This window comes from Ovis canadensis, chromosome 14 (genome assembly GCF_042477335.2).
Source record: "Ovis canadensis isolate MfBH-ARS-UI-01 breed Bighorn chromosome 14, ARS-UI_OviCan_v2, whole genome shotgun sequence".
In the NCBI taxonomy this organism is placed as follows: Eukaryota; Metazoa; Chordata; class Mammalia; order Artiodactyla; family Bovidae; genus Ovis; species Ovis canadensis.
This window is the reverse complement of record NC_091258.1, coordinates 26,585,400-26,613,019: the sequence shown is the minus strand read 5'-3', so window position 1 is coordinate 26,613,019 and position 27,620 is coordinate 26,585,400. Positions and strand designations below refer to the sequence as shown.

Genomic DNA, 27,620 nt, shown 5'->3' with positions numbered 1-27,620 from the left:
GAAAAGACACGACTGACCATCAGGACATGGTATAAACACTGGGTGAAACAGCACAGACCACCTGGCCTTCCTCTGGGGACAGAGACCCCTGGGGCCTCCCCAACCCTGGCTGGAGAGCAGGTGTCGGGGCCATTCTGTGTCCCCAACACACCATGACACTTCTGAGAGTTACAAGGGCCCACACTGCAGGTGTTGTCCACAGCCATCCCAGGCAAACCAACAGGCAGCCACTGGACGCTGGCCCGTCCATGAATGCCCTTCCCCAATCCCACGTGCCCCAAAAAGCACTGCCCCTTCCCCAGGGGGCAGATGGGGGACCCGCAGACAAGGCAGAACCCTGGCCGGGGCCCCTACTCCTGAGCAGCTCCCCCCCCGCCGCCTCTTCCGCACTCAGCGGGAGGCAGCAGGTGGCCCAGAGACTCTTGATAAAGGTCCCAGCTCTCATCAAGCACAGACAGGTGTCACCACCACCACCACAAGACCTCTCCGCAGCCCCTCGTGGGAAAGGACAGCAACACCAGCAGGATGGACGGATGCAGCCACTCCGGCCGGGGCTTCCACTCGTCTCCGCGGCTTGATGGTGCCCGGGACCAAGCACAGGCACCCCGATCAAAGGCAGGGACACCCCCACATCGGCCCACACGCTCCCAAGTCTCTGATTCCAACAGTACCTGAACTACTGCACATCCCACTACAGTTAGGCTCTAAACAGAAGAAAACTAAGAGGCACAATAAAAAATACAGGCTTGACTGGAAAGTCTGATACTCTCAAGTGAAATTTATAAAAAGCTATCTCTGAAGAAAAACAATCTCTCAAGACTAGCCAGATGGAACAGGAAAAGAGAAGAAACACACGTCCAGCTTCAAAGCCTGGCGGGCCACTTCCAAAGCAGAGATGCCCAGCTCATGCCACGAAGAGGCTGTGAGGACGGCCCAGCTGCTCGGAAAAGGCCGTGTCTCGTCCAGGTCTGACTAGCGTCCCACCCTGAATGCCGAGGGCACAGCCTGGGGAGGGGGCTCTCACCATCGCACTTTGTTGCAGGTCTGAGTGGCGCCGAGGGGTGAGCCAGCCACCATGGGCACCTGGATGGGGCTGTGCTGCTTGTTGGTAACCAGGTCCAGCTTCTCTTCCAGGGATTTACACGTGGCCTCCAGAGCCTGCAGCTTGGCTTCAATGCTATCCAATCGCAAGCAGATTGTCTGGTTAATGGAATACAGGAATGACTGCAAGAGAAAAACAGAAGAGCTTCAGGAAGGGCCTCTGGAAGTCCAGGCAGACAGTTCCAAGAACACCGAGCAGCTCTCTCCCACACTCGGCTGCATCTGTCCCCACAGGACGAGCCCGGCACTCCAGCTCCACTTGTGAGCAGCAGCGTCTCAGGAAACAAGCTGGACCCTGTCCACTCATAGCATGACTGACTCTGCTGGGAGCAGCTGCAACTCTCAGTTACACTGAGATCCACAGAACACAGAACCTAAGTGGGCTTTATGACGTGAGTTTATTAATCAGTAAACCTACACGTAAAACTAGTCAAATGCATCTATGAAAACAGATTACACCCAACATCAAAAGAGCCCAGAAACCTGCCTGCTCCCGGGACACCCACCGCCCCAAGGTGAGGGGTGGTGCCGCAGCTCCCGCGTGTAGAGCGGCACAGCTGCCACCTAGTGGCTGTTCGAAGAGCCGCCGCACCTTCCAGCGCTGTCACCCAAGTCCCGCCTGGGACCAAGGACCGGCTCAAACACCAGGTGGGAAGCTGCCGCCTCCCCCAGCAGCCACTCCTGCCGTGGGTCAACAGGGACACGGAGCGACGTGGGGTGTGCCCCTGCTGGCCTCGCAGCTGACACAGGGACGAGGCTGCCAGGCGGGAGCCAGCCCGTGATGGCTCAGCTCAGCTCAGCAGAGAGGCAGTGTCCAAGGCTCCTCTGATGTAAGCATCGTGACAACCACTCACCGGTAGCCGAAGTCCCAAGGTCAAATCACTAATGACCCCCCTATTTTTTACAATTTGAAGACATCAACCGTGCGGCTCCCCAATTCTCTAAACAGTAAAACTTCATCGTCTTAATCCTGAATTAGAAATGATTCCGCCTGGAGTTTGGATGAACATCAGTTATTACATACCAGTAACACAACTTCACAAATCAATAAAGCAAAGAAAGGCCGAGAATAGCACTTTTAAATAAGTCTTCTAGATACAAGTGAGATTAACCAAGAATCATCCAAATCTATCCTTTTAGCAGAGCTCTGGCAACCTGGCGAGCACACTTTCCCAAGGACGTGAGGGCAGGTTCCAGCTGCAGCCCGAGGCCCTGCTCACCGGCCAGGGACGCGGCAGGACCGCTCTCACTTGACCTTGTCCACGTCTGACTGGTATGCTATTCACCACACAAGCCTCTTCTGCGATGAGATTCTCACTGCATTTTATTTTTAACTATATAATGTAGGGTTACTGAACCAGTGGTCCTCTATACATTTATCTGAAATAGAATTTTAAGCGGATGTGTCTTCACCCACTAGGTTAAGGTCATGCTGCTTCTCCATGTTAACAAGATGACCCAGACGTTTTTACACAGAAGGCCCAGGTAAACAGAGAATACAGCTGTACAGCACAGGGAACTTTACTCAATACTCCATAATGAGCTGTACGGAAAAAGAATCTAAAAAAAAGTGGATACATGTATGTGTACGCTTTGCTGTACAGCAGAAACAAACACAATATTGCATAAATCAGCTAAAAGTTCCTTGGGTTTTCCTCTGCACTACAATCCTAACTTCTCACAGGAGCTGGCGTTCATCTCTGTGGCTCTGCAAACAGCAGACCCAACAAATTAAGCCAAGAAACAGCGATCGCCCACTGACTGAGCCAGTGGTTTCCAAGGCCCCATCTAGCAAATCGTAGAGTTTAGGTACCCTAAACAACAGACACACAAGTGCTTCATCACTGGGGGAATGGTGTGCATTCCCTCCGAGCATGCGAGGTCCATGGGTCTGTGTAGGAAGAGGCCACAGTCCTGGTTTATTCCCTGTGAGTCTTCAAGGGGAAACATTCATGGCTGTTCGCGCCTTGTGGGGGATTGAACAGTGACTCAGAGAAACGATATGTCCACATCCTCAGCCTGAGGACCTGTAAATGAAGTCTTTCTTGGAAACAGGATCTGGGCAGATGTAATCAAGATAAGATGAGGTCATCCTAGATGAGGGTGGCCCTGTCCTTGTAAGAAGCAGAAAAGCAACGGAGACTTGGAGGAGGCCATTGAAGATGGAGGTGGAGACTGGAGGGACATGGCCTCGAGCCCACAGATGCCTGGGCCCCCCCGGAGCTGGAAGAGGCAGGAGGGACCCTTCCTCGGAGCCTCTGAAGGGAACTCAGCCCTGGGGAAATCCTGATTTCAGACTTCTGACTTCCAGAACCGTGAGAAAGTAAATTGGTATTGATTTAAGCTCCTCCTCACCCCAAATTGTGAAAATGTTACGGCAGCACCATGTCAGATATAAAAAGCCACATATATTAATACTCTCACCTTTATAGAAGGGTCCTGGCAATTGAGCTCTAGTCGCTGGCGTTTCAAAGCTGGTTCATCTTCATCTGTCACTACATGATTCTCCAATACAACTGAAAATCAGAGACAAAAAACACTTCAGTACTAAAGGTTTAACAGAGCTGTTTCATGTTAAGACAGTAAACCATTCCAACACCTTAAACATAAAGGTGTCACCTAAGGTTAAATGAGAATTAGCACAACCTGTTTCATATTTTACTATTTACAGATTTAACTTAAAATTATCAGTCAGGCAGAAAATAGGCTCTCTCCTTAATCTCAAGAAAAACTGAGATATTGGATAAATTATCTCCCTAATGTGCCAATGAGTTGATACTAACACTGAGACTGCAGGCTTCTTACTCAAGGCTCTATCCAGCTACCCTTTGCGACAGAAACCAATTGCTAATAACGACTTCTTCCCAACTTTAAAATAAGGTCTTGTCAGCCAGCCACCTCATTCCAAAAGCAAAACCACTCTCAGAATACTACATCTTCTCAAGTGTTGGTCATCCAACTAGTCTCAAATGTAACACACTAAGTTTCAGGGAAAGCCACTCCCCCGAAGTGTGTCTGAAATGGAGGTCTCCCACCAGCACCTTCCCAGGGGGCTTCACGACTTCTCCACTGATAAGTCACTTGGCCCAGGTTCAGGGCTGACACAATATGGTCCCAATCCTGATGTCTTTACATCTATACTTACCAGGTGATTTGTCTCAAAACTCTAAAATGTAAAGATACTGAACAGACCTGAGACACTAGCAGGAACCCTTCAGGAGTCCCAGGGAGAGCACTAAGCTGCTCTCCAGAGGTGGAGTTACACCTAAAGCTCTACCTGACAGAGACCAGCCACAGGCCCGCAAGGCCAGAAGCAACCTGCTTGCCAGAGGGCTCTGCGCCTCGTATTGTGCCTTCACACCTCACACGCCTCCGTAAGATATGCAGGAACAAGCTCTCACTTAATTAAGTTAAGAGAAAGGAAAAATCCAAGCCTACACGTGTTGTGGTAGCAACACAGGTTCTTAAACCTTCGCTGAAGCCTGATTACTCCCACTGGAAGCTGGTGATTAAAACAGGACTGGGAGGATGAAAAGGCTCTGGAAACCACTAATCTAATCCTTTTAATTTGCTGACATCAAGTCCAGAGAAGTTAAGTGACTTGACCAGGGACACAGCAGGTTTCCTCTTCCTTGGCAGAGTGAAGCACCTCAAGGTGACAAGCTGGGGGCAGCAAAGCACATGAGGACAAGGAGACAAGCCTGCGGTGACAAAAGGGGCACACACCTCGGTTCCACTTTCTATGAGCCGTGGGGCTCCTAGTTCATTCTCTTCTTTGTCCTTGAGTTTTACAATTCTGCATGCACTTCTTTTGAAATTAAACAAAAAAACTCAATGTTCATTTTAAAGCCATCACGGTCACCTGGAATGGCAGACCCAACAAAGGTTACCATCGTGTCTGTGTATGCAGATGGGCAAATAGACTGGCTACGGGGTACACACACAGTCACAGGAACCTAACTGAGCACGCTGATTTCAACAGGAAACCAAGAAAACATGGAAGGATGCATACGCCAAAAACTCAAAAGCAGTTCTCTTGCTAGAGTTATGGGAAACTTCTACTTCTAGTTGCTTGACAGTATTTTTTAATTTTACAAAGTTTACATTTCAGAGATGAAAAAAATATATATCAGTCTTAAACTCCCTCCAGACGTAAATGTGGGGGTACAACACAGTGCCTGCTGGTGCAGAGGGGGCCCTGGGGTCAGAGATGGCAGGTCCCCTGTCCTCAGAGAGCCCTCCCTGCACACAGTAGGTACCCATTACACAGCCATGAGCTGTAGTTCGCAGCCATTTAAGGAAGCTACATGGAACAAAACCAGGATCAAAAATGACTCCTCTAATCCTTCTCTGGACTGAAATCTACACAGGGAGAAAAAAAATTTTTTTTAAACAGAGGGAGAATTTACTTGGGAAGTAAACTGTTAAAATTTTAGTAGTTTCTAAAAACACTTAAAATTTATATAACTGGACCATTTTTCTTTTATTATTGTATTGCAGTGTGAGTGCTTTCTAAAGAAACTGTCTACCCAACAAAATGTGACCAACTGTTATTAAAACTGTGATGCCTGGAGACAGTGCTGCTGTGTTTTCGGTTCACTGGTATATGAGGAGAGCAACAAATGAGGTCAAGGCTTCACGTTCTTGCTCCAAACAAACCAGTTCGCCTTTTACAGAGAAATCTGGGGTTAACAGCTAACTTCAGATGCCCTGACTTTGCTCAAGGATCTGCCAAGTTTTTGACTGTTTCAGTTACCAGGTGACAGTACTTCTTATAAACAATTCAGAAGCAAAATTAGGGAAAAAAAACGGACTCAGTTCAGTCGCTCAGTCGTGTCCGACTCTTTGCGACCCCATGAATCACAGCACACCAGGCCTCCCTGTCCATCACCCAAAAAACTGACTAAAGAGTAGCATTTCTGAAGGAGTACCTCCATATCTTCATGATTGCTTGTTAAAACCTAAAATTACATGCGCTGCCCATCGTCCATACATAACTAATTTCCCAACTAAGCTTCTTCAACTAAGAGATCATACAAGATAGACATCGTCACACTTTGAGATCCCTGAAAATCTTCTTTTCTGTAGGGAAAACAGGCAGCATTTCGATACTGCTATTCCACGAAGAGGGCTTCCCAGGTGCTCAGTGGTAAAGAGCGTGCACACCAATGCCGGAGACTCGGGTTCAAGCCCTGGGTCGGGAAGATCCCCTGGAGAAGGAAACGGCAACCCACTCCAGGACTCTTGCCTGGAAAATCCACAGACGGAGGAGCCTGGCAGGCTATAATCCACGTCCAACAAAAGAGCCGGACATGACTTAATGACTAAACAATTCCACGAAGAATAACCGGGCAACCAAAACAATTTCTGTGATTTAATTATGTATGCTTATTGTTTTAAACTTAACAGACATATTAAACACATAAAACTTTATGGAAAAGAAAAGAATGCTAAGAAACCTTTTTACAAAATAAAAGTGCTGACAAAGTGTTTCATAAAGTTCTTGAAATCAAGAGTTCCCCTTATAAAGGGTCTAGTATCTAGTTAAGATTCCAAAGTAGCTGAGCGCCTTGACCGTCACTAAGGAAGATCACCAGCACTGGCGAAAGTGCAGGAAAAAGTCCTCTCTCAGAATAACCGCGTAGTGTTTCTGGGACGCCCATCAACATCGTATCAAAACTCTGAATAAACACAGCAGCTCTGCTTCTGGGAACTCACCCTACAAAAATATTAATATCTGCCACGATACACAGCAAGACCTTTACTGCAGGGTGTACACGGAAGAAAAACAGTGCAAACCATGCGAACGCCGTTCCCAGGGAAGAAGCGGATGCAGGCGGGAGCAGCATGCACGGGACACCTCGAAGGCGTGCACACACGCGACAGATGCTCTGCAGCTGCAGAAGAGGCGCGGACGGGACCATGGGGACTTGGGGGGTGCTGAGGGACCACGGAGACGGGCGTGGGGCTGACGGGCTCACGTGCTCTGAGGATGCCCTCATGTTTCTCTTGCTTTACTGAAGGAAAGGAAGGGAAGCTTGTGGAAGATCCTTTGGGTTTTTCCCCCAGACTGCCCTCAACTCTGTACCTGGGTGGCCGGGACTCAGCTCCTCGACGGCGATCTGCACCACGTCAGCCAGGTCCTGTTCTGACATCATCCAGGACGCGAGCAGAGTGGCCGGTGGTTGAGCCGGAATCAGACTCGTGTAGGACGACGTTCCTGCCACCTAGAAACAAGAGCAAGACAGCCAAGCGGGAGATGAATGACCGTGATCTTGAAATGATGGAAACTTAGGCCATGCTCTGCGTCTACAGGTTCACCAGGAGCCTGTGGACATGTCCAGTATGAGGCTCTTCTTGCCTCAAACCATCAAAATGTCCCTTGTTACTAGACGAGCCCCTACCCAGCCAGCCCCTTCCCATACCCCCTTCCAAGTCACCTTCCTAAGACAGCCTCAACACGTCACCCCCAAGCCAGATGTCCCCAGACCCTCTTCCTGCCCACAGAACACGTCCTGTCCCTCACCTGCCCCTACCAGCTCTCAGCTCCACTACATACACCACACTCCAAAAATCATGGCAAACACACCTCCAGATCCTACCCAAGCAGACCTGTCCATCAAAGCTGTCCCCTTGCTGGTTCCCACTCCTCACACACCCTCCCCTCAGGCAGGCAGAGCAGAGGGCCAGTGCCTGGGAGGACTGACCGCGGCACCAGCACCCTGCCCGGGCCGGGGCCTGCCCCACCGCTGTCACCCCGAGACAGCATCGCGTGTGCAACACAGTCCATTCCTTTTTTCCTGCCCTGAAACTCTCCGATTAGGCCCGGACACACCTTTCCCTAAAGAGAAACGAGGCCATGCCACTCCAGATACAACCCACTGACACAGGTCTAAATGAGGTACTTGCACACTGGGTGCCTGGAGGTCAGGAACCAATGCCACTGGAATACTTGTATCATCCTACACTTTGTATTTTAATCACCTGTAAGTAAACGCTTATGACACAAGCAATCTATCCTGCCCAGCTAGACTTCTCGTTCCCTAGGGCGGACACTGAGCACCCAACTCTCCAGGACAGCATCACCCCCCGCCCCAGCCACACACACACACACACACATACACACACCCAAACAACACACACACACACACCACACACCACACAACACACACAGACACACACACAACACACAACACAACACACACAGACACGCACACACAGACACACACACCACACAACACACACCACACACAGACACACACACCACACACACCACATACCACAGACACACACACACAACAACACACATAGACACACACACACAGACACACAGCCCTGAGGCAAGTCTACCCTGACTCCAGGCAGGAGTAGCCAAATCAAGAGTCTTAGGTCATCCACTTCCAACCAGGAGTCTACTGACAGCTCCTTTAAGTGGCCAAGTTCCAACAGGCATAAAATTAAATTCATAGGTTCCACACATGTTCTTAAACCCTATTAATTCTGATTTAAACTCTATAGCTTAAATGGCAGCAGCTCCAGAATTTCTTAGGCACAACCATTTGTAGGAGGAGGATGCATTCAATTTGCTTTTTTCAAGAAATATGCTATATGTGCACAGACTATCTCTGGGGTATAAAGATAAAAGGAAATTCTATTTGCTTTTACCATGTACACGTATCACCTTCTCAAAAAGTACTTTTTAAAATGATCAGACAACTAAATACTGAGGCATCTGTCACAGGGAAACCGTCACTCCAACCCCCTCGTGCATACCGCTGCTGCCTCACCAGCAGCCCCAGGCCTCAAAGGAACAAGCTGGGAGACCTGGCGGGCCCACCAGGGTCTGTCTCCCTGAACCTGTGTCCGCTGAAAGGGATTTCTAAGCAGATTAACTGGTCAGCACGAACACCAAAGCCACTCATGCTGTCGACTCGGTCAGGGATGCACTGAGCCCCCTTCAAGCAGGCAGTGGTCCTCAATTAGGTAACACCCTCTCACCTCAGTCTTTGAACTGATGGGTTTAAAATGTTTTAGGGTCACACACTGCTTTCAGAATCAATTTTTTTTTTAAATTACAGATCCTCTTCCAAGAAAAAAGCACAGACACTGCCAAGTTCCTGAAACTCACAGTCACATCACAGAGACAGCTGGTAGCCAACCAGTACCTGCTTCTCCACTACACTCAGTGCTGTAGGAATGCGAATTCAAAGGGCACGTGGCCACCTCCTGTAGCGCGCCACGGCCACGTGACCGCCCCCGGCCAATGGAGCGTGAGCGAGCCAGTGCAGGGGCAGCCCCTAGACCCTTTCCGCGTGCCCTCCCGCTGCTGCCTCCCTGACCACTTGCCTCCAGGACTTTCCTGATCTGAAGGAAAATTGCCAGTCACCTGCTCTAAAAACAACATATTCTGGAATCTGTGGCATGCAGCCAGGCTTAACCTCTGAGATCCACCCTGAAGCTCATTCACGATGGCCTGGTGCCTCAGGTCCCAGGTTAAATACCTGTCTCTCACAAAGAGCTAGTGGAAAGTGTTCACGTGCCAGATTTGAGCCTTCCCTGGTTTCTGGGGGCTCTCTGAGTGGCTTAACACTCCAAATTAACCATAAAATGCTGAACCCGACCCTCATCCAAATGAGGACACCACACATGATCCAGGGTGTTTACTCAAAATGATTCTGCTGCCAGGATAGAGTCATTTAAAATTCTGCTAACTGTGATGGTTTCAACAGAAAAAAAAAAAAAAAAACTACGGCAACAAGCCCAAGAAAACTGGAACAGAACAATGCATGCAGTTGCCATTTTGGCAAATTAAATTTGCCATTTCTCAGAAGTCCTGGAGATAGTCCAGTCTTAATATCATAAAGCAGCTGGACTGTGATTAATGTTCAATAACGTCTCTAATGGCAACGAGAAGAGAGCATCCTCCAGGGTGCACACCAGCCAAGTCAACAGCCCAGCACTCAGTCACCAGGGACTGTACAGTAAGTGACGTGAGCACCACAGCCATCCATGTGGATGGGACGGTCTCCAGAGCATAACACTAACAGAAAAAAAGGATCAAAGGAAAACCACAGGTATGTACAGTCATGCGTCTGTCTGTGTGAATGCACACGAGATGCTCTGGGATGACACATATTGAACCAAAGCAACCCACGAGGGAAGAAGGGCAGGTAATACCAGCTGACCTTCAACCTTTATCCTCTGGACTGCTGAGCCTGCTACAAGCACATACTATTTATTGTGCTTATTACACTGGAAATAGTTTCTCTAAAACAAAGCAGTAACTACACAGATGAAGCCAACCACATCAAATCTGGATAAAAACAAGGGCGCGTTCTTCCACCCTGCCTCAAATCCCCCTCCCGGCCTGCACGCATGTGCCTCTGCAGCCATGACCGCTGGTGCCCCTGCCCCTGCCCTGCGGGCACTCCTCCTCCCAGGCTAGGAGGTCAGGCTCTCTCTCCCTCCAGCTTGGCCCTGGGCCTCTTCTCACTGGCGCTGAAACACCATCTCCCTGCCCACAGCACACAATCAACTTCACCTCCAACCTGTCCTGGAACTTTGCATCCTCGTGCCAAATGGCCTCCGGGCCATCTCCTCTGGGTCTCTAGTCTCAGTGTGAAGAGGCCAAACTGAACCCGCCCCTGCCAACACCTCCAGACTGCCCACCCATGCGTGGTTCTCCTCCTCTCATCGGACCTGCAGGCAGAACTTCCCGCTGCCCTCGCTCCAGCCTCACCAGCGCATATCTGGACCCACATGCTGGCCCTCCCTGGGTCTCCCTGCTCTGCCTTCGCCCAGAATCGCCACCAGTACCTGTTTAAAGGCTATGGGTCACGTGAAAGCCCATCTCAGCGTCCCTGTCTGCTCAAAGCCCAACAAAGGTTTCCTGTTCATTCAAGGTGTGTGCCTGGCACCAGCTAGGCTCCCTCTGTGCCCGCAGGCTCCACCCGAGGTTCCTCACTCTGCCATCTGAGGAGGCTGCCCCAGCCGGGTGGGCACACACCAGCCCAGCCCTCACCCTCCACTGTCTGCCTATCCTTCTGCCCAGTCACACCCCACCCGCCGCGCCTACCAGCAGCACCCATCTCCCAGCTGCCCGTTCCTGCTTCATCACAAAGCCCTGCCATCTAACCTGCAACACCGGCGAGGCATCCGTCTGGTTTGGCATCTGTCTCCCCTGCTGAAGACAAGCTCCTCTGGGCAGGAACCTCACCACCCTACTCAGTGCCCCGATGGGGCCTGGCCCGCCATGTACATCAGTGTGGTGGGGCTGCGGGGGAGCCCTGGGGAGACACCCCGCTGCCCACCCAGCACAAAACTCTGGAGGGCGGCATGTCTGCTGACAAACCATGCAGTAAGGTCTGCAGAGTTCTCGGCATTAGGCTCTCATTCCAATGACTGAAGTGTAACTAAGTCACAGACCTGTTTAGCTATAACAGTGAATTGCACACGAACGACATGTTAGGTTTCAGAGTGGAAATACAAGCTGCTCGCGGGTTGTCAGCAATAGACAGGAGCAGTTGTTCATTAGCAGAAACACAGAATGGTACATTTAGTTTCAATTTTTCTAGTTTTTAAATATTTTGGACACCTGTATAAAATAAAACATCAAGGCCACTGAAACAGGGAAAAAAAGAAGAGCTACTGTCATTGAACACGTGACTGAGCGTCAGGCGTAAAGGTGAGAAAAGGCAAGTCTGCAGCCCAGCAGCACTTGCCACATGACAAAAAGGCATCAAGAAAAAGCAGCCAGGCAGAGCCTGCTGCGTCCACCCTGGGTTTCCCCAGTCACCACGAGAACTACATCACACAGTCATCCCAACAGGGACATCACAACATCTGGGGTTTTTAGGGCAGACACTGTGCAGAGCTGTTTCTCCCACTGGTCCCTAACAAGCACCTGCGGATCCTGTCCGTAGGAGGCTACATCTGGGGAGGCGCGCAAGGCAGCTGCTGTGACCCCTGGGTGGTGACCTGGCCCTGCTCCACCAGAACCATTTCCCAGCCATCAGCTCCCTGCAGAACAACCGTGAAGAGACACGGCCCGCATGCCCTGAAGTCACAGGTGGAAGTGGGGTACCCTTGGCGAGGCCCTGGAGTCGCCATGCCAGTCCGACCTCCCTTTACAGATGCCAAATACTTGGACAACAATCCTCAGAGGTGCAAGAGTGTCCCTGATGAGTATAAGAGACAGAAGACCCCAAAGACAAGTCTTGGAGAGGAGGAGTCGTGGGATCCGCCAGCCCCCAGGCTCGACAGCGAGCCCACCCCCAGGTCCCAGTCCCCCAGCCACTGTCCCACCCTGGCACCAGCTCTGCTCTGCCCACCTGAGCAGCAAGGCCAAGTTCACATGCCATGAAGACCGGAGCAACAACCTCCATCTCCTCCAGAAAGTGGCCCAGCGGTGCCCAGTTAAAAACCACAAGCTCAGAAATAGGGCCCCTCCAAGAGAATAAAGACCATTCCACTCAGTCAGACCTGTCTGAATACAGATGTAGTAATAAAAATTAATTAAAAACCAGAATGAAGTAAGCAAAGAAATCAACTCTTATTAAACCAAAACATGTGAAGAAGACTCAGCTTTGGCAGGGGGAAGACGCAAAGGAGAAGTAGGGAAGAAAGAGAAAATGTGACTATAAACGACCAGTCGGGTACTAGGTCATCAGGAAGAAGCACTGATTCACAGGAACATCCAGGCCACACTAGCTCTTCAAAATAGGCCCTCTAGAGATGTTTAAGTTTGAAATTAGAAGAAGGTCAAACTAGCCTCAGACAGCAGGTCCTTCCCCCTACAATTATATTTTATTAAACTGGCCACTTCTAGTCACACTTCCCAAAATGGATAAACCTCCTCAAATACAAACCACTAATGCAAGAAAGGAAGCGGCCGGCTTTAAGCTGCTCCCACAGCACCACTGTCCTCGGTCAAGACGCACTGCTCTCAGCAGGCCCTCCCCTCTGAAAGCTGGTGAGCTCGTGCTCATGGACGTGTGTCTAACAACATCCCCATCTCAGAGATTGGAACAGAAAATGTGTGAACACTTTATTCATCTAAAAATTACAAAAATCAATACATTTTAACACAAAAAACTTTTTTTTTAAACCAAAAATTACTAGAGTTCCCAAAATAATAAAAGCAAAACCTTAGCAAGAAGAGAGACCCAGTTTTGCATTTCTACAAATTTCTTCGATGTCAGACTTACTGGAAAACAACTAGGTTCTCCCATCTGTTGCTGCAGAGAAAGAGCCGGCCCCACCAGAGGCGCAGCTGGGAGAGGGTGGTGCACCTGAGCAGCGTGTTCAGGTAGCTGCAGAAACGCTCTGTAATCAACCCCAACACACTCATCAAGGGCTTTATTTCTCCCTGAAGGCAAGCTGCAGCGAGGAATCTAAAACCTTACTGGTGAACTTTTCTTTATGTTATTACTTCAAAATCCACTGATCTGTCTTGCACTTGAAATGGACACTGACCCAGGTCTGATTTGGTCATCTGGAAAATACTGGCTCACTGAGTTAGGCAGATCTTCCAAATGTTGTTTATGACAGATTATCTAACGCATCACATTCCTTAGTATCAGCACTGATCTCATCAGAAAAGTCTTGACATATTAGGAAGCTGCAGGCTCATAGTGACAGACAAAGCTTTCCGAAATTCCAGTTCCACTTGGAAGCGCAAATGTTACCACTGGCAGTAGGCTTAGCTGCTTTCCTTGCAGTCACAGGCTAACTGGCTATTTAGTAAGAAATACTGGTAACATGTCAACTAGTCTGTTCCAGTGGTCCATGAAAAAGAGCGGCCGGTGCAGCTAACAACCCAGGCAGAAGGGCCTGTCCTCCAAGCAACTTTCCAACTCCAAAACACAGAAGCACTCTCCACACACACCCTGTTTTGTTACAGAGTACTGAAAGGGGCTCTACTCAGGGTTGAGACTGAACAAAATGAATGATTTTTATTGCTTCATCAAGGACATTCTTAGGTGAGAATGGCTTTTCCGAATTGCACAGCAGTGAAGAATCCCTGCAGCTCGGCGACTTGGTCTAAATGTCAGCAAAAAAAGGCAAATGACCTCTTGACAATCATTATGAAAACTACTCTCACAGCTGGGAAGGTCTCCAGGACATCCCCAGGGTTCTGGGGCCCACACTCTGTCAACTACTGCCTTCAGGAATTACAGCTCTAAAAAGAAAGCCTAAGAACCACACACACGTTACAGTGAATTTCAGGTAATGTCTGCTATAAAATGGAAACCATAAAAGCAACGCTTACTTGATTCACTAACTGCCAACAATAAATGTAAATACACCACAGAAGTCTACACATATCTTGCAATAAAAGCTTTGGCTTCTACATACGTAATGCCCTAAAATTTTAATTCTTCCCTGGTAGCTACTGAACAGCTTACACTGTGAAGTATTACTCTGATAACATAAAATATGACATCAGCCAAAGATGCAGGACTGTATCAACATACCGAATCTGCAGGCTTAAGCACCTGAACCTCATGACTTTTTTCAACAGTAAACCCTACGGCACTGCAGGAGCTGCAGGTGGTTGAATCCGAGGATGTAGAGGCATGGATATGGACAGCCTACTGCAAGCTACACTCTGATTTTCCACTACATGGAGGCTGGCTCCCCAACCGCACATTGTTTAAGGGTCAACCACACTTTGATAAATACAAGGATCCACCACTGAACAGAAGCAGCCCCCCAAAATAACCCTTACCCGAGCCAACAGGACTATATATACTAGTGAGTGACCTCAGAGAACTTCTCATAAACCTAGCAAATGCCCCCAAGTAAGGTACTGTTTTTCTCTGGGTCCACAACTCTAGCACTTCACAATCCCACCACATATGCATGTGCAACCAGTGGCCTGTGGAGACCTTAGAAACAGCCTGGCATTCTGCCTCTTACCTCTACTCACAGTCTCCCCTCCCTCTCTCAAACAGAGCAGCAGGTGGAAATGATTCAAGGCGATTTCTGTCAACAATAAACATGCAAACTTTTGATGCCAGTAAATTTGCAGTTTCTAAGGAGTATGGTGCCTAATTTGTGATCATACTGGCCAGGGCAAATATTCTTGGGGAAAATATATCCGAAGTTACTAAAGAACTTTGCTAAAAAGGAAAAAAAAAAAAAGGACATAACAGGACATCCCTGGTGGTCCAGTTAAGGCTGTGCACTCCCAGTCAAGGGGCACAGGTTCTACCCCCCGTTGGGGAAATAAGATCCCACGGGCTGCACTGTGCAGCCAACAAAAAAAGGAGTGGACATTACTGGGATAATTAACAAAAAGCAAAATCTGAACTAGACCTGTTGTTTAGGTAACACAGCTGCATCGATGAGGCTCCTAATTTTGAAAACCGTTGCTGTTGTTCAGTCACTAAGTCGTGCCCAACATCAGCTTCAGCATCAGTCTTTCCAAAGAATATTCAGAGTTGATTTCCTTCAGGGCTGACTGGCTTGATCTCCACGCACTCCAAGAAACTCTCGAGAGTCTTCTCCAGCACGACTCAAAGCATCAATTCTTTGGCGCTCAGCCTTCTTTATGGTCCAACTCTCACATTTGTACATGACTACTGGAAAAACCATAGCTTTGACTATACAGACCTTTGTCGGCCAAGTGATTTTTTGTTTTTTTAATTCGCTGTCTAGGTTTATCATAGTTTTTCTTCCGAGAGGTGTCTTAATTTCGTGGCTGCAGTCACCATCCGCAGTGACTCTGGAGCTCAAGAAAACAAAATCTGTCACTGTTTCCACTCTTTCCCCTTCTATTTGCCATGAAGTGATGGGATCGGATGCCATGATCTTAGTATTTTGAATGCTGAGTTTTCAACCAGCTCTTTCACTCTCCTCTTTCACCCTCATCAAGAGGCTCCTAAGTTCTTCACTTTCTGCCATTAGAGTAGTATCATCAGCATATCTGAGGTTATTGATATTTCTCTCGGCAATCTTGATTCCAGCTTGTTGATTCATCCAGCCCAGCATTTCACACGATGTACCCTGCATATAAGTTCCATAAGCAGGGTGACAATATACAGCCTTGATGCACTCCTTTCCCAATTTTGAACCATTCTGTTGTTTCATGTCTGGTTCTAACTATCGCTTCTTGACCTGCATACAGGTTTTTCAGGAGACAGGTTAGGTGGTCTGGTACTCCTATCTCTTTAAGAATTCTCCACAGTTTGTTGTGATCCACACAGTCTAAAGCTTTAATGTAGTCAATGAAACAAAAGTAGATGTTTTTCTGGAATTCCCTTTCTTTCTCTATGATCCAATGAATGTTGGCAATTTGATCTGTCTCCTCTGCCTTTTATAAACCCAGCCTGTATATTTGGAATTTCTCAGTTCATGTAGTGTGGAGAATTTTGAGCATTATCTTGCTAGATGTGAAATGAGCACCAACGCAGAGTAGTCAGAATTCTTTGGCATTGCTCTTCTTTGGGATTGGAATGAAAACTGACCTTCTCCAGTCCTGTGGCCACTGATGAGTTTCCCAAATTTGCTGGCATATTGAGTGCAGCACTTTAACAGCATCATCTTTTAGGATTTGAAATAGCTCAGCTGGAATTTCATCACCTCCACTAGCTTTGTTCATAGTGATGCTTCCTAAGGCTCACTTGACTTTGCACTCCAGGATGTCTAACCTCCATTGTGATTACCCAGGTCATTAAGACATTTTTTATATAGTTCTTGTGTATTCTCACCCCCTCTTCTTAATCTCTTCTGCTTCTGTTAGGTCCTTGCCATTTCTGTCCTTTACTGTGCCCATCCTCGCATGAAATGTTCCCTTGGTATCTCTAGTTTTCTTGAAGAGATCTCCAGTCTTTTCCATCCTACTGTTTTTCCTGTATTTCTTTGCATTGTTCATTTAAGGACTTCTTATCTCTCCTTGCTATTCTCTGGAACTCTGCATTCAGATGCCTCTATCTTTCCCTTTCTCCCTTGCCTTTCGCTTCTCGTCTTTCCTCAGCTATTTGTAAGGCTTCCTCAGACAACCATTTTGCCTTGTTGCACTTCTTTTTCTTTGGGATGGTTTCGTATCTGCTTCCTGTACAACGTTACATACTTCTGTCCATAGTTCTTCAGGCACTCTATCAGATCTAATCCCTTGAATCTATCTGAGTTAGGTCATATCCGAATGGCCTAGTGGTTTTCCCTACTTCAATTTAAGCCTGAATTTTGCAATAAGGAGCTCATGATCTGAGCCACAGTCAGCTCCAGGTCTTGTTTTTACTGACCATATAGAGCTTCTCCATCTTCGGTTCCAAAGAACATAATCAATCTGATTTTGGTACTGACCATCTGGTGATGTCTATGTGTAGTCGCTCTTGGGTTTTTGGAAAAGGGTGTTAACTATGACCAGCACGTTCTCTTGATAGGACTCTGTTAGCCTTGAACACTGTACTGTGGTTATATAAGAGAATGTCCTTGTTTGCAGGAAACAACCACTTAAATGTTTAAGGTTAATGGGACATTATAGCTTAAACTGTTTTGGGAAAAAAAGGAAAACACTCACACACAAACACAGAAGAGTTGCAGAGAAGAGAAAGGATAGGGCAAATATAAAGTAGTAGCATCTGAGGCCCTCAGAGAAGACTACATCAGAATCATTTGTACTATTCTTACAGCTTTCAAGCCTGAAAAAAATCCAAACCCAGTTCCTATGAAGAGTTGCTAAGGCTTTTTTTTTTTTTTAAGAACAGTGCTAAGGACAGAAAGATGCATTCTCATCTGACACCAATTATACTTCAACAGGGCTGCCTCTGACTTTCCTCTCCATGTAGATTTTTCCAAAATAAAACCTCCAGGCCCTCCAAGTCAATGGTGACGGGCACAGCTGCTGGAGGAGTGGCCTGTGCAGAGAGGGGCCCAGCGGGAGCACCCTTCACCATCAGCTCGGTGTTGCTGGCTCCCCACCTGGACATTTTCCACTTGCATTAGCACGGTGTCTGGAGTCACAGACCACAGTCTGAGAGGCAGGCCCCCACCAGCAGTTAGTTTTTGTAGAAAAGTTTTATTGGAAAACAGCCACGTCTACTTTGGCTTCTACAAAGGCAGAGGTGAGCGGTTGGGATAGACCCCAAAGCCAGAACTGTTTACTCATCCAGTCCCTTACAGAAAGTTTGTGGACTTCTCTGGAGCAGAGCGTTTAACATCAGCAGTGGCACCTCTAGACTCTTGAAACTGCCTGGAGACTGAGACGGGGTATAAACAAACAGGAACTTTTACTGAGAAGCAGAAAAATGATGGTGGCCTCCTGAGGGTGCTCCACCCTGAGCTGACTCTGCCTGCTTCACCTACTACTGGCTGGAAGGAGCGATTTCTGCTTCAGCTTACAGCACATCTACAGAAATCCCAAGGAGGCAAAGCAGGCTTCCTGAGCTCTTGAATGATCCCAGGAGAAGCAGGGAGGACCAGTGAAACCAGGGGACTGGAGTGTTTTACTGACACTTGGCATGGAGGGCGCCCAGGCAACACTCTGCTTTCATCCTCCTGTACCCCTTCAGCCTCTGCTCTCCTAACACAGTAGGACTGCACTTTATACACATCTGAATTACACAGACTTAAATCACACAAGTTTAAAATAATGTAAAAAATATTAAAGCCCTTTTTCTTTCAACAAAAAAAAGTGTTGTTAGTTGAATCCCACAAACCTTAAAAAAATCCATCAAGTGTTTCATTTCAAAACCAGAAGGCCACATAACTACAAACTGTGTTTGCACCTCTTCGCTGGTGAACAGGACACCTAGCCTTCTAGGACGGATTCAGTCAAAATGGTGGTTGGAGAGGTCGTGAATTACGCGGTGTGTTTGCAGAAGATCCCAGCAGAGAAGGCAGCTTGCCACAGCACCTGATCCTGAGGTCCACCCTGGCTCCAGCCGTGAGCACTTCCAGGACGGTGTAGCAGCAGGCAGTCCCGTCCTGCAGCCCACCTGCCAGTGCAACCACAGGGTGTACCTGGCGGTGACAGCTGGCACCCAGCCTGAGTTGTCCCCGCTCCATCCAGGAAGATCAAGGTGCCCGGGGCTCTTGCCACACTCAAGGGACACACAGTTCACACCAACAAGGAAATACCAGCACCAAGTTTTCCCTGCCAGTTTATCCAAACCCACTGCTACTTTAGAAAAGTGTAATTCTGCTTCAAGTTATTTGATGACTTTCCATCGTGAAGAGGAAGGAAAAATCACTAGAGACCAGAAGCGGCATTCTTTGCAGCACACAATGTAAATCTTTATTACAAAAGGTTTGTCAGTACAGGGCTCTGCCCCAAGCCACTCAGCGCAGTCCCCAGCTTCTTGACACCACTCCACCCCAACCCACCCCTCCTACCTGGGCTCTTCCTGCCCACTCAGAGCATTCCCCGCACTCAACTACTCTAAACGCTAACACAGAAAGACTCAGCGCAAGGCAAGTAGTCACCTTCCACAGACACTCCCCTCACCTCTCTACCTGTTCTCATCTCTTCACTTTCTCTGGCCTTTGCTGATGGATTTCATTCGTCCACCACCTATGTACTGTCAGCAATCCAAACTTATGGGTCACCTGTCTGGGGCAGTGGTCAGCACCATCACCATCCCCCTACCCCAGTATGAGGGTCACTATAAAGACAAGGCCATCTTACTATTCACCCCACCATGAAGGCAGGTGGTCCAAAACATAAAATCAAATTGGACGGTCCTTGACAATGGGTAGATGTGAAAAACACAAAGAATTTAATTCAAAAATGGAATCATTTCAGGTGACTTCCACAATGCTTCGGGTGTGCTATCTGCTTGGGAAATTAAGGTTTCCATCGTGGTTTAATTCAAAAGCATCCACAGGTTTCAAGCAGGGGCAGGCTCTGGGTGGTCATCCCAAGCTCAGCCTCCTCTTAGACATACCCGGAAGACGTACTATCATGGTGAAGGGACGCTTGGCTGGGGCAGCAGGGTGGGGGATGAGACGGGATCAAGAGCACGCCCTCTAGATCTGAAGACAGCCCCATCTTCCCAGGAGGTAGGCCAGGCAGACAGAGCCGACAGAAAGGCAGATGGCATGAGATGAGATGATTAGCTAAAGTTCTCATTTTAAACTGGTTTCACAAACTACACAAAACTGAGAAACCAAAGGGCTGAGAATTCTTAAAAGTACTCTGAAAGGAGGGTTGATGCTAGGAGTCTATTCTTCTGAGCAGTTAAGTGAGCTCCAGGTTCTATCCCCAAATAAGAAGCACATGTCACTTTTTAAAAGCAACTTGCAACCACAGGACCCAACAGCTGCTGTCCAATTCCTTTGAACACCCATGAACATTTCAGAATAGTTCAGGGCACCTCCAGTGAACAATTCACTATGTGCTTTTGTATTTCTGACCATCAAGTATGTGAAATCAGAGGACACAATAATGATCTTTATCCTCCTCTTGGAAAGGGAGGGCTTTTTACACATTTTTCTAAGACATTCTCAATAAGAACCTTAAAACACATTACCCACAGAACTCCTTTCTTTAAAATAAGAAAATGCTTATTTTTTCCAGATTTAAATAGTTAAAAGTGGTAAAGTCACAGGACATTTTAAAGTCAGTCTGGCATTATGACATCATGTATTTAACTGTACAGCTAAAGTCTTCAGGATTTATAGTGTAGATGAGATCATAAGGGAAAGCTAAGGCTAGTAAGCTATAAGGGTGTTATCAATGAGCTGTTTACACAGACTCACCTAGAGCCTGCGCTGCTGCTGTTGTGTCCGACTCTGTGCGACCCCATAGACGGCAGCAGGCTCATTCAGCACCCACCAAACAAGGCTGGTGGGTCTTTCTCTCTTAGCTCCTTGTGGGCCATCGAGCACAGGAGTATTTCTTCAGCAAGTGCATGTACTATACCTGACGATCTGTTAACTTGCAAATTCTGAATCTTTCGCTATCTTTCCACACCTGGAACGTTTCTGAGGCACACTAGTCAAGATTCTGGCGCACGTGCCTCAATTTGGGTTTTCTCATGATTAGACTTCATGTATGCATTTCTGTCTCAATGCATATCATCAGGGAATGTGATATCATTATGTCTTATCACTGGAGATGCCAGGTTTTCCCACTGTGAGGTTATAATTCTTCCTTTGTAATTTATAAACATTTGGGGAGAGATGTGTAAACATCCCAAATTGGAAGAGACTAAAGGAGACATGACAACTAAATGCAGAGTGAGATCCTGGATTAGATCCTGAAACAGAAAAAGGACATTAGTAGAAAACTGATGAAGTTCAGCAAAGTCCACATTTCAGCTAAAGGTACTGTGACAATGTTAAGTTTCTGATTTTCATGAGAATATCTGATAATGTAAGGCGTCAATGTTAAAAGAGACGTGGGTAAAGGGCACAGGGAAGCTCCTGAACTATTCTTGTGACTTTTCTGTAAAGTTCCTTCAAAAGGGTAAGTTTATAAAGCTGCAGATTGATTCCATACATCTGGACAGGGCTTGAGAGTCCATGTTTCTCACAAATGCCCAGCGATGGCAATGCCTCCACTAGCAAGGCCCTGGCAAACACAACTGGTGTATTTCACTATTCACAGCTTTCGAAGGACAACCAACTAAAATGCATCAAGGTTACACTTCAAGCACAGTAATCACCGCTTGCCTAGAGGCAATCCTTAAACTCTGGCCCAGTGATACAAGACAAGCCCCCCGCAGAGGCTAAAACCACAATCTTTGCTCTAACACCGTCTGTGGTTGGCATTCCCCAGCTAAGCCTGGCACCCTTCCATGGCTCTGGAGCCAGGAGAAAATCCAGTGGGAACACACACCATCCGCCCACAAGTGCAATGCGGAGGAGCCCAAGGGGACCAAGATTTGGCCAGTCATCCCGCTGCCACTGGGCATCCGTTACCACAGTCAATGGGAGGCAAGACAGCAGGGTGATGAGAAGGGATGCTGGAATAGCTACTCACACAGAGCGACTGGCCTCAGAGGTGAACTCTGCTCACCCCATTAAAGTGACTTTTAGTATCATATAATAAATCCATAAGAAAGAACATAAGATGTGCAAGAGATTCTGCAAATTTCTGGCAGACCAGGAGGATTAATGGGGGAAGAGGAAACAGTAACCGGAGCACACAGGAGTGGACACAACAAACGGGGCCTCCAAGCCTATAAAGGCTAGGACTCCAAACCAGGAGAGGGTGAGGTTTGTGCCTGCACATGGAAGTCAGGTCCCTGTACGAAGAGCTGTACAAGGGCCGTCCCTAGACCAAGTGGAGCATGCCCCAGTCAAAGGCATCTTCCTTAAGCAGAGAGGCCCAGAGAAAATCTGCCTTCTGGCATTTGAGGTCCCAGCACAACAAAAAGTTCCCCAAAACCCAATAGGAAACCTGCACATTTTCAAAAGCAGTCCCACGGGGGAATTCCCTGGTGGTCCAGAGGTCAGGACACCATGCTTTCACTGCTGTGGGCCCAGGTTCAATCCCTGGTTGAGGAACAAAAATTCCATAAGCCACCATGTGAGTGTGACCAAAAAATCAGCCCCCCAAACTCATGAGTTCTCTGCCTGCTTCCTCTGGCCTTAGACAACAATAATTCCAGTATTTGAAGAGTACTTGCCACACAAAGCAAGAAGCCCGTCTTTTTAAAAAGAGGAAAAGAACAGTGACACAACAGAACACAAGAAATCAGAGAACAAAAGGGAACCGAAAAAACCCTTACTAGTATCCCCAAAGTCAAGGAGAAAAATGCATTCATCAAACAATACATTATTATGAAAAAAGAACATTATAAATCCTTAGAAATTAAACTTTGATTGTGGAAATGAAAAATTTTTAAGTAGGACTGGAGGATAAATGTTTCTATCCCAGAAACAAGAATAAGATGACACAGGAAGAAGATAATGACAGAAGATTCAGAGGGTTAATCCAAGATGTCCATCATCAAACTAACAGAAACTCCTAAAACAGAAGAGTAAAAGCAGAGCTGGAGAAGGAAATAGCAACCCACTCCAGTATTCTTGCCTGGAGAGTCCCACGGACAGAGAAGCCTGGTAGGCTACAGTCCGTGGGGTCACAAGAGTTGGACAACTTAGCGACTAAACCACCACCAAAAGCAGAGCAGAAGACATTCTCAAATGACACAAGACTTTCAGATTCCAGAGCTGAAGGACAAGTCCCCAGAGTCAGAAAGTAGTCAGAGTAGGACTCTATACAGTTTTCGGGAATTCCGGAAACGTCTTAATACCAAAGAGGATCCTGAAGAGTTATCCAAAAGGAATAAGGCTACTTGGCAGTAGGTTCTCACTGAAATAAAGAAGTCAAGATTAAAACACGAGACCTGAACAAACTCAGTTGTATATAGTAAAAAAAAAATGTCAAGATGATACTGGTGCTGGTCTAAGGAGTAAACAATCCAGATTAGAAAAAGACCACCACAAGGCTGGGGAGAGGGGGATGGTAAGAGAGATTTAGTGCCATCCTTCAGAATCTAAAACAAGGTCAAGTGGGACTTCCCTAGCAGTCCAGTGGTTGAGACTCCATGCTTCCATTGCAGGGGGAACAGGTTCAATCCCCAGAGAACTAAGATCCCACATGCCTCGGGGAATAGTTAAAAAAATAATAAAAGGTAAAGAGTCAACAGGAACAAAAAGTGCAAAGAAAAAGAAAGGCCATCACAAACAACAGAAAAAAGCAAAAACCCGTATAACAGGGGAAACAGACTACCTAGCTGTGAATATCTGCTTAGTTATAAACAATCTGAACTGAACATAGTGATCAGGGGATAGAGGTGAGATGCGATATGAAAAAGTCAGTCATCCTGTTAACAGCAAGTCAGGAATGTATAAAACCAGTAAAGTGCCAGCTTATTATTTATAGCTACGAAGAACTTCCTCATGAAACAGCAAAAATATAAAGTCTTGGAGGAGTGGAACTGGGAGGTGGGGTGGGGGCTGTTGTTTTATAGTCTTCCATTGACACTTTGCGGCATTACTTTATTAAAGTATCAAACGTGTGCAGTTTTTTCAGAACATGGACTTGGGACAGATCGCATTCAAACCTGGCCGTGTGACCCAGGGAAGCCCCTTCCCTCCGTGGGCCGCAGCCACCTCCCTGTCCCCCTGACCCGACCGCCGCGATGAGAAGCGCTGGAAACGCCGGCGGGACTGGCCGCAGCACTGGACCCACACACGGCATCAGCTTTCTCAAAATTGGAGCCGTGACAGGACCCGACGTCCCAGGAGTAAACGCTTATTTTAATCGCCAGACAAGGGGGGGCAAAGGAGCTTTAAACACACGGAGTTAACGTTACCGGCGGCTCGAAGATTCCGAGCACCGGGCAGGGGTCCCCAGGGCCGCTCCTCACTCGGGCCCGCCGCCCGCCCAGCGAGAACAGCCGCCTCCCGCACTTCCGCCCGCAGCCGCTGTCCCCGCGTCCGCGGCCGCCGGCCTCCCGGGGGGGAGCCGCCTAGCCGCCTGCCAGCCCGTGGCCTCACGACCCGGAGCGGCTACACCGCAGCAACAGCAGCGCGACCCCACCCCGCCCGCCCGCGGCCGGACGCTGCTCTTGCGGGCCTGGTCCCGGAAGGGAGGCCCGCTCCGCGACGGACCCCGCGCACCGCGACGGCGGGGGCGGCGGGCCGGGGGATGGGCGGCCGGAGCCAGGTGCGGGTGCGCTGAGGCGCGGCGGGCAGGCGGCTTGACAGGGCTGAGACGGGGGCGCACAGGACGGCGGGCCGTTGGGGCCGGTGGCCGTGTCGGGGGGGCGGGGGCGGCGGCGCGGGCGCCGCGGCCGGAGGAGGGCGCAGGGAGGAGGGAGGAGGGGAGATCTCGCTCTCGCTCTCGCCCCGCGGGAAGGGGGAGGTGGAGACGCGACCGGCTGCGGGAGCTGCAATTACCGTGTGGGCTGCGGAATTCTCGTGGTGTTTGTCGGGGAGATGCGATAATGGCGTCCGTCCTCGCGAGAGAAGCCGCCGCTCTGCGCAGGCGCCGCGAGTCCCTCCCCGCGGCCCTCCGCCCTGCACCATCTGCGCAGGCTCACCGGGAGGAGGAACGGGGACGGGGCAGGGCGCGAGGGCGGGGCCTGCTGCTCGGAATCTCCCGCCCGCGCTGGGCTGGCGCCGACGACCGCCGGGCATGCGCACGGGTCCTGCATCCTCGCCACAGATTGGCCTCCAAACTTCTTACTTCTCTGTCACGCGTTCAGGCTTCTCACTAGCCCCTGAAAAGTCGCGTTGGTGGACCGTTCGGGGAATTTGCATTTTCTTTGAGGCCTAATGAATAGGAATTAGCGCCATAGACGACTACATGTCCCGGAGGGCCCTGCGCAAGCCTCGAGCAGTGCATTCTGGGACTCGTGGTTCCTGCGTCTGCGCGAAGCCTGCTGGTACTTGTGGTCCCATCCCCCCCGACCCGTGCCAGCGCATGGAATGCTGGGACTTGTAGTTGAGGTGTGCAAGGCCGCTGCACCGGGCGCGGCTCTGGCCACTGCTGCAGCGGGGTTCCCCTGAGTAGCAGGCGAGCTCAGGGGTTCCCAGGTTCGTCACAGGTTCAAAGACACGCTCCTAGAAAAATATATATTAATTATATGTGATATATATTTTATGTGTAATTGATGTTATGTATTGTGATGTTTGTTATGTATCCTTAGAAAAGGCAGAGAGGAACCAGAGATCAAATTGCCAACATCTGTTGGATCATACAAAAAGCAAGAGAATTCCAGAAGAATATCTACTTCTCCTTCATTGTCTATGCTAAAACTTTTGACTGTGTGGATCACAACAAACTGGAAAATTCTTATTAAGTGACAGTGAAGTCCCTCAGTCGTGTCCGACTCTTTGCAACCCGTGGACTGTAGCCCACCAAGCTCCTCCGTCCATGGGATTCTCCAGGCAAGAATACTGGAGTGGGTTGCCATTTCCTTCTCCAGGGGATCTTCCCAACCCAGGGATGAAACCCAGCTCTCCCACATTGCCGGTAGACGCTTTAACCTCTGCACCACCAGGGAAGCCCTTAAATACAAGAATACAGTCTCTCAGAAAACCTCCTATAGAGACACAGAACTTCAGATCCAAGTACTAACATCAAAGATTTCAAGGGAGGAAAGGAAGCCAGGTTGAAAGAAGAAGGGGGAGGAGGCAGGAGAGGGGGGGACGAAAGGGGTGGCCTTACAGACATCTCCTGCCACCTACAGATGCCCAGGTATTATGGGACTTTTCCCTGGCCTCCAGAGAAGGGAGGACTGAAACTCGACCCTACCAGAAATCAGACCAGACCAGAACCAGAATTCGAGTTCTCTGCCAAGAGGGGGTGATCAGTCGCCAATCCTCAGCTCAGGCTGAGGGCCCTTTGACCAGATTCCTGTGTCCAGGCCCGGGGGAGTAGAAAAACAGGGAAGGATAGGAAGGGTTAAGGAGACGAAAGAGAGAGGGAAGGGGAGAGTGGTCAATAAAATTCTTATTAAAGAGATGGAAATACCAGACCAACTTACCTGCCTCCTCAGAAACCTATATGCAGATCAAGAAGCAACAGTTAGAACAGGACATGGAACAATGGGACTGGTTCCAAATTTGGAAAGGAGTGTGGTCAATCCTGTATATTGTTACCCTGCTTATTTAACTTACATGTAGAGTACATAGTGCAAAACGCTGGGCTGGATGAAGCACAAGTGGGAATCAAGATTCCTGGGAGAAATATCAATAACTTCAGACATGTAGGTGACACCACCTTTATGGCAGAAAGCAAAGAGGAACTAAAGAGCCTCTTGATGAAAGTGAAAGAGGAAAGTGAAAAAGCTGGCTTAAAAGTCAGCATTCAAGAAAGGATCATGTCCTCTAGTCTCATCACTTCATGGCATATAGATGGGAAAACAATCGAAACAGTGACAGATTCTATTTTCTTGGGCTCCAAAATCACTGCAGATGGTGATTGTAGCCATGAAATTGAAAGACAGTTGTGCCTTGAAAGAAAAGCTATGACAAACCTAGGCAGCATATTGAAAAGCAGAGACATCACTTTGCCAACAAAGGTCTGTCTAGTCAAAGCTATGGTTTTTCCAGTAGTCATATGTGGATGTGAGAGTTAGATATAAAGAAGGCTGAGCCCTGAAGAACTGATGCTTTTGAACTTTGGTGTTGGAGAAGACTGGTGAGAGTCCCTCAGACTGCAAGGAGATCAAACCAGTCAATCCTAAAGGAAATCAATCCTGAATATTCACTGGAAGGACTGGTGTTGAAGCTGAAGCTCCAATACTTTGGCCACCTGATGCAAAGTCCTGACTCATTGGAAAAGACCCTGGTCCTGGGAAATATTGAAGGCAGGAAGAGAAGGGGATGACAAGAACGAGATGGTTGGATGGCATCACTGACTCAATGGACGTGAGTTTGAGCAAGCGCCAGGAGATGGTGATGGACAGGGAAGCCTGGCGTGCCGCAGTCCATGGGGTCGCAGTGAGCTGGACGGGACGAGCCATTGAACAACAATGTATTGTGTATAGAATGTCCATATGTAATGATGCAATGTTATTTATATATGATTATAAACACAATATAAATATGGTTGT

General features: G+C 48.4%; 1 protein-coding gene across 4 annotated transcripts in view; it reads right to left on the bottom strand.

The window, feature by feature from the left end:
• The window catches only part of BANP (BTG3 associated nuclear protein), a 73,137-nt gene extending 45,517 nt beyond the window's left edge, over positions 1–27,620 (bottom strand). For all 4 annotated transcript variants that reach the window (XM_069549698.1, XM_069549699.1, XM_069549700.1 and 1 more), the window contains exons 1-4: positions 24,958–27,620; positions 7,190–7,328; positions 3,526–3,617; positions 1,025–1,224 (exon numbers count right to left, since the gene is read on the bottom strand). In XM_069549698.1, the coding sequence (XP_069405799.1) occupies positions 1,025–1,224; positions 3,526–3,617; positions 7,190–7,328; positions 24,958–25,197 (671 nt within the window). In that variant the 5' untranslated portion in view covers positions 25,198–27,620. The remainder of the gene's footprint in view (positions 1–1,024; positions 1,225–3,525; positions 3,618–7,189; positions 7,329–24,957) is intronic.